The 7,479-nt window shown below is 40.2% G+C and overlaps 1 protein-coding gene across 1 annotated transcript in view; it reads right to left on the bottom strand.

Moving 5' to 3' along the window:
• Nucleotides 1-2,566, bottom strand: part of TRIM54 (tripartite motif containing 54) — a 43,294-nt gene extending 40,728 nt beyond the window's left edge. Inside the window, exon 1 of the mRNA XM_074209847.1 lies at nt 2,032-2,566. Coding sequence (XP_074065948.1) covers nt 2,032-2,199 — 168 coding nt within the window. The 5' untranslated portion in view covers nt 2,200-2,566. The remainder of the gene's footprint in view (nt 1-2,031) is intronic.
• Between the last annotated feature and the right edge of the window lie 4,913 nt (nt 2,567-7,479).

The following is a 7,479-nucleotide window of genomic DNA, read 5'->3' on the forward strand; positions in this document are numbered from 1 at the left end:
TTATACTTGTGGTTTTTTTGTGTTTGTTGTGTTTTTTTGTGTGTGTGTTTGTTGTGTTTTTAAAAACACAAGAGTAAGTCATCAACTTAACAGTATAGCCTGGCCATACTTTTCTTGATCTTGTTTGCCTCTGGCATTCAATGTGTTAGCCATCCAATGAGAAAATTTGATCAGGAAGTCGCTTGAGTTTTATCCAACTCATTGATAAGTGTGTTAAACATCATAAAATCAAGAATAGTACTAGAGCATTCCACTAAAGATATCCTTTCATGTCGACAGCATACCATTAATGACTGTTTATGGAATCAGCTTTTCAGGTCTGTATCCACCCAGTCTACATTTCTCCATTTTGTCCACAAGGACTGAAGGACAGATTTTGTTAAATAATTTCCTACAAGTTAAATAATATCTACACTAAACCTTTAATCACTAGTCTAGTAATCTTGTCAAAATAGTGATCCTTGAATTATATAGCCTGAGAGCTAGAGGAGGGACTTTGGGGGAACTGAAAGCAAACCTAGCCAGAAAATGAGAGAGGAATACTTCAGTCTCATACACCAATTCTTCTAGAAAGGTTCCCACTGGTACTTGCTCAGTCAAACTCTAGCTTGAGTCTTACTCTAGACACAGAAACTTAGAATTTACAAATAATCCCAGCAAAAACTTTCAGGTGTGGCTCAGCAGTTGGGAGGGCTCAAGAGCTGGATGAGGTTTCTCTGGCATGATGCTCTCTCAGTGTTGCTTCCTTTTCTCTATACATACTAATCATTCCCTTGATAATATACTCCAGAATTTTTCAAGGTATTGATCAAACTAGAGCTTGTAAGATTCATTCTCTTCCCTTTTTGAACCTCAGGACCTTGGCCTCTCGCCTATGCTTTGTCTGGAATCTCCCATTCTCTAAGATCTTCCAAGTTTCAAAGTTTATTTTGACAGGAGTTCAATAATATATTTCCTACAAACTTAAAATATTCATAACAGCATTTTAAGACAGCCATAACATGGGAACAAAGTGAATTCCCATAAAATAAGAATGGCTAAACAAAATGTAGCTCATAAATGGCCACAGATGGAATAATATTGCACCATCAATAGCAATATATATGAGTTATTTCAGAAAAACATGGGAAAACAGGCAAATGTCCAAGGAAATAAGAGAACCAGGAAGATTATATACAATGAATACAATATGAATCAAAAGAATAAAATGAAATGAATGTGATGTAATTATAATTTCCCCACCCTGGAGAGATGAGAATAAGAAAATATACTTACTTCCTTTGGAGAAGTGAGAAACCATAGGTAAGAAATGCCCTTTAATTATCTTTGATAGATAATTATTGTTTTGTGTTTTATTGGTTTTGCTAAATTGTTTAAAAGTTTGGGGGTACAAAAGAAGACTTACTGAGCCAGGGAGAGGTATGTGTTTGGAAATATAAAACAAGTCATCGATAAAAACTCTTCTGCACACAAAAAAGCAACTTCCTCTCTTCCCTCCACCACCTTCCTCCCCCCCCCCCAAAAAAAAATTACTTCATTCAGGGCCAGGGATAGATTCCCTGGGAAACTCCAATAGAAACATGACAAACCTCCTTAGCTCATCAAATGATTACTTTTGGGGATTGTTCATTCAACCAATTTTAAATTCATTTAGCCATACTATTATCCAACCCACAAATCTCCATTTTATTTGTCATTTGACTATTTGGACTTACCTACTCTGTAAGGTAGCATTACAAAACAAGCAAACCCCACATTTTCAATATTCTTATGGAGGGAGGGTCTGCTCAGACCCCTTTGGTCCTTTTCTGTAATTTTCAACTACAAGCAACTAGCTGTTGCCTAGTTGCACTATTCCTATCCCCATGCACTTTGTCTTTCCTAAAGCTTCTGTTCAACTAAAGTGATATACTTGTGGCTTCAATTTTCTAATCCCAATTTTGATAGCATAGCATAGCATTTGATAGCACTGATAATAATGGGTCCCCTCTTCTTTTCCCCACTACTGCCACCACCAGATGTTGAGCCTACCTGAAAGACATCATTGGCACACTTGCGGCACAGGTTATGTTGGCAGGGCAGGATCACCACTGGCTTGGAGAACATCTCCAGGCAGATAGGGCAGATGAGTTGCTTCTCCAGGTTATCCATGCTGTGTGCATCCCCCAGCAGCGGTTTGAAACCCACTGCGAAGTTCATCCCCTCGGTGGTCGTGCCCACCCCTCCTTGGCCTTTTATTCTCTCAGCTGTGTGAGTCTGTCTTCAGCTGTCCCCCCACTTTTCCCCCCCTATCACCTGCCTAGATTTTTCTTAAAAGTTGTTTCTTTCTCTTAATTAATCCTTCTCGTGAGCCCAGGTGGCCAATTGATTTTCTCTCTCAAGATAGTTGCTTCTTACTCTCTTTACTTCTCTATCCTGAATACTCAGCAGATAAAGCCTCAGATGGTTCTCCCCTCACTCCTGGGATAGTCTTATCTTTGGCTCCCCAAATGGCCCACTGTTGCTCACAACTTAGAATCTGCTGTTTGTTCCTTAATCCTCAGGCAGGAGACTAATTTTAACTTGGGGATAGAGGAGACTAAGGGCATTTCAGTGACACCATCTCTCAAATTCCAATTCCCAATTTAGCTTGTGGAAGGCGAGCCACAGCTGTCACCAACAAGTGACCCTGAGTCACATAGACTAGAGTCTGAAGGAGGGGCTAGAGCTTTTGTGGGAATGGGGGGAGGGGGCAAATCTGAAAAAGAGCCAGGAATACTTCAATCTCTTGCACTCCACTTCTAGAAGGGTTCCCATTGGTTCTTGCTCAGTCATGCTCTGGCTTGGGCCCTATTATCCCAGTCACAGAGACTGTGACTCTACAAATAATCCCAGCAAATGGCTCAGTCATGGCTCAGCTGCTGGGAGGACCAGAGAGCTGTAGAGTCCTGATGAGGACAATGGGAATTCAGGTACATCTTGAACCTGCCACAACCTGCCACCTGGACCTCCTTTCTCTATCCACGTGTCAGGATTCATGGCAAGAGGTCCTTGACTTTTTTTTTCCTTCAGGACTCTGCCTAAGTCAATCTGGAATTTGGCTATGGTACTTAGATAAGTTATTTCATCAGTGTGGAATTCATTCTACAGATAATAGATCACAACCCCTCTGACTTTTAACAGATGTTCAAGAATTGCTGAGCCAAAAAACCCTGAATCATATTGTGGTGACCAAGCTCATGATGAGTCTCTCAGACCTTAGCTAGCCTAGTTCTCAGACATACATAGAGTATATATCACCAGCCTATATGCAAAAGCCTGTCTAGCTTTGATAGAACTTGGCAGATTTTGGGTTCTTTGGCATAGCCATAAAAAAAAAAAACACAATTTAACCTCCATTTGACCATCAATCAGACTTTGGTGAAAGATAGGTACCTAGAGTGTCAACACTTAAAAAGTTCCAATTAAGGCTTGAAATTTATTTGCCAGAGTACATTTTTAAGACTGTGGATAGACCAGGCTTCTCTTCCCTTCTGCATAATCTTTGAAAGAATTTGTCTCCTTGTGGAAAAAAAAAACTTTGCTTTCTTCCATCCATGTGCTAAGCTCTCTAGGAAAGCATATAGTCAAGGAAACTAAATGGAGGTAGATACTAAAGAAAGCATAGTCAGATTATGAGCGATTACAAAGTGTCCAAATAATAGGGAAAGTTAAGAGCTGAGGTGACTAGAAAGGAGATTTAGTTAAGTGTAACCCAATAGGGGCAAAGTGGTCAAAGGTCTTAAGGAAAATGATCCACCAATAAAGGGATAAAAATACCACCAAATTAGTAATTAAACTCGTCAACCCTGGTACCAGAATCCTGGTACTCATTTTCTTTTCCACAATTTCCAGACTATCTTCTCTGTTCCCAGCCCACACAATGGAGACTACACTATGTTCCTTTATTCACTGATGTCTACTCAACAGACCTTCCTGCCTCAGAACAATGCTTGATTCCTTCACTGAGATGACAGGAGATTACACAGACTGGCCCTTGGTAGAATGTTTGAGGAAAGCAACTAATAGAGTGCCAAAGTATAGAAGACATAATAAGGGAAAGGTTTTGTGAGAAGCATTTCTTACAACAATTAACAGCTCTGTCTTGGAAATTCCAGCCTTAGGGAAGAAGACAATGTCCCAAGAACACTTTGTAGATAAGGTTCCTAAGTACCTTTGCTGGTAGAAAGAATAAGTCTAGACTATTTGGGAAAGGATGGTAACCTCTTCTCCTTCCTTATATTCCTCCCTCCTAAGAGTTGAATCAAGTGGTTCAGACTCTGTGGGTACCAGGAGGCAAGGATGGAAGGGAAGCTTGGGACTTAGCCTAGCAAAGGTAGATCCAAAGAAATTGAGGGAAGGGGCGATGATCAGCATGTCTCAGAACAGGATCTACCCTTCATGAGGGCTCTTGGCCTGCAGGGAGGGGGAGCTGAAAGAAGAAACTTTTTTTTTAGGTTTTTGCAAGGCAAATGGGGTTAAGTGGCTTGTCCAAGGCCACACAGCTAGGTAATTATTAAGTGTCTGAGACCAGATTTGAACCCAGGTACTCCTGACTCCAGGGCTGGTGCTTTATCCACTGCGCCACTAGCCACCCCATAGAGAAGAAACATTCTTATAGTACCTACCAAGAGTGAGATTGTGCTCAGTAGATATATATATATATATATATATATATATATATGTATATGTGTGTGTAAATATGTATATTTATGCATATTGTGTGCATATAGAAATATATGGATATTGATATTGATCCTCCCAACAACCCTGAGAGGTAGGTGCTATTATCCTCATTTTATAATTGAGGAACCAATATAAAGAGAGGTTTATGTGATTTGCCCAAATGTCTGAGTTCAGATTTGATTTCAGGTCTTCATGACTCTAACCCAGTATTCTATCAAAGTTGCCTCTGAGGGGAACATTATCCCAGATAACTTAGGGATACAACTACGACTGGCCTCAATTAAGGTACATGGGAACAAGAGACAATTCTTTTGAGCAGAGGGAAGCATAGTCAGTCTAAGATTTTGCAAGACTTGGATGGCATGAAATAGATAATACTGCTCCTAATTATATTCAGGTTTTGGGCCAGGTTAGGAAAGATACCCAGGGTTGGAGCTAAGAGAGTTTTTGGGGTTTATAGTAGTCCAGACAGATTTAGAGAGGCCACGGAGGTCAGGGAAAGAGTTCTTATAGGAAGAGGGCTTCTGGCATGCATGGTTCTAAGGGTTCCCTTCTTCAGTGTGTACAGTAGACTGGGCAGTGGAAGACACATTCACAGGGTCAGCACCTGGAGACCAAAAAAGCAGGTACCATATTAAGATGAAACTTCTAAAAGAAAGTATACATAAAAAAATCTTTATTACTTGCTTGTAATCAAAATACAATAAAGTTATATACTTTTTTCACTAATTATTTGTCTCAGACCATCTTCTCCTTGAATTATATTGCTCTCCAGTTTCATTTTGTGCCTCTTCTTTTTCACCCTTTTCTTTGCACAGGTTGGATAAAATATCTATGAAATTTGGAATACAAACTTTTCTTGAAATGAGTTACATTTTCTGTCTTAACCTAATGTACTTAATCAAATACCTAGTACCATTACACTGAAGTTACTCCTGATCACCACTAGATGGCAATGAGGCAGAAATTTAAGATAATTCTTTGGATAAACGTAATCAATCAAATCAGTCCAGCAGACATTTAATTTGAAAAATAAAACCTGGTTCTCTTTTGAGCAAATATTAAAGTATGTCTCCTAATCTGCTTTCATTTATGGCTTCTTTTAGGCTTATCATCCTACTCAATAAAGACCCCAGACACTCAAATGACCAAATATATATGCAGTCCCAGACTAGGCTGTGCCTCATCCCATTCAGCTGTTCATCCAAGCCATTGCATCATATGAGTTGGTGACGCTTCTTCCCCTCCACCTTTTTCTATGTCTAAGACTCAGTAATCAAACAATACCATCTTACTTTTGGAAAGGAAATGTCTGTCAAGTGTTCTATAGATCAACTCAACATTCCCTTGACTCTCTAAATGTTCTCTTCCCAGGCCACCACTTCCATCTCTTCCATCTTATATATATAAATCTGTGCGGTGTGTGTGTGTGTGTGTGTTGTCTCCCTTTTACAAGTTCCTTGAAAGCAGAAACTATCTTATTTGTATTGTCTCTCCAGGGCTTAGCATACAGTAAGCATTTAATACACCTGAGAAACCAGTAGATTCTACATCCAGATTATCCCTTAGTCTGATCCAATCCTAGACCTCCTTGTTCTAGTTTTAGGAACCCCCTGGCTCATTGTTCCCTCTACTTCCAGACCTTCCTACCTTCACTCCTGCCTAGATTTCACCTTGGACACTTTCCTTTGACCTCACCTGTCCTTGATGGTTGTGTCTGTAGGTCACCATAAGACTTCAAATATTCATATTCTGGTGGTATGGTCAACCCACAGCAAAAGCAGCAGCAGCAAAAAGAAAGAAGTGTACACAAGAGGACCAGGCATTGGGAGATTGGGGAGAATGGCTTTAAGGCCAACAGTTTCTTCTCTAGTGCTGTCTATGCTCCCCTACCCCCAAATTTCCTAGCCCAGTGTATGAGTATTTCTGTAGTCCAAATACTGGAGGGACTTTGAAGAAATGCATTCCTTGAACCACCACTTGGTCACAATGAAGTAGATTTTGACAATTTCTGGGCCATATAGTTTAACCATATAAAGACCCACAGCACTGTGCATGTTGTAGATATGGTGCTGATCAGGATCAGTAAGTATTGAATAGGCTGCATTGATCTCCTTGAACTGCTCTGCCACATTAGGGTCTTCTGGATTCTTGTCTGGGTGGTACTTCAATGCCAATTTCCTACCAGTCATAGTCCATGAGGGAGTACTTAAAGAAGAGCAACAGAACAATCCCAAATTGGAGAGGGGAAAGGAAGATAAATGGATTACACAGGGTTCAGAAAGCATGGGGAAAAATCTAAAGATTTTGATGGAGTAACTAAGAAAAACTCTTTTCCTTCTTCCACATTGACAAGGGGATGCTGCCTTCCCCTAGTCTCAATGGCAGGTAATTTGAAAATAAGGGGAGTGGTGGAGGTGGAGATGAGTGGGGTTTATGGTCTAAGGCTTAGGATACAAGAATCAAGGGTTTGATGGGGGAATTTAAGTTCAAACCTATAGACTTTCTTGCTTTCTTCAGGTGTTGCTCCATGGGGCAGCTCCAGTATTCCATAGAGGGTTCTTCCAGCTTTGGACAGCTGAGTCTCTCTGACATTTTTGTGACATTTTCTGAATCCAGAGAGCAAAGAAGTATATGTGAGATTTTGCCCAGGAGTTGAAACCATAGGAGAAACAAAACTTGTCTGCATATCTAGCAGGCAGGGATTATCATGCTCTGTATATATTACTGAACCTTTCAAAAGGAGCTGATGCTGCATAGATAGATCTTGACACT

Source organism: Macrotis lagotis, chromosome 1 (assembly GCF_037893015.1).
Source record: "Macrotis lagotis isolate mMagLag1 chromosome 1, bilby.v1.9.chrom.fasta, whole genome shotgun sequence".
NCBI classification, from domain to species: domain Eukaryota; kingdom Metazoa; phylum Chordata; class Mammalia; order Peramelemorphia; family Peramelidae; genus Macrotis; species Macrotis lagotis.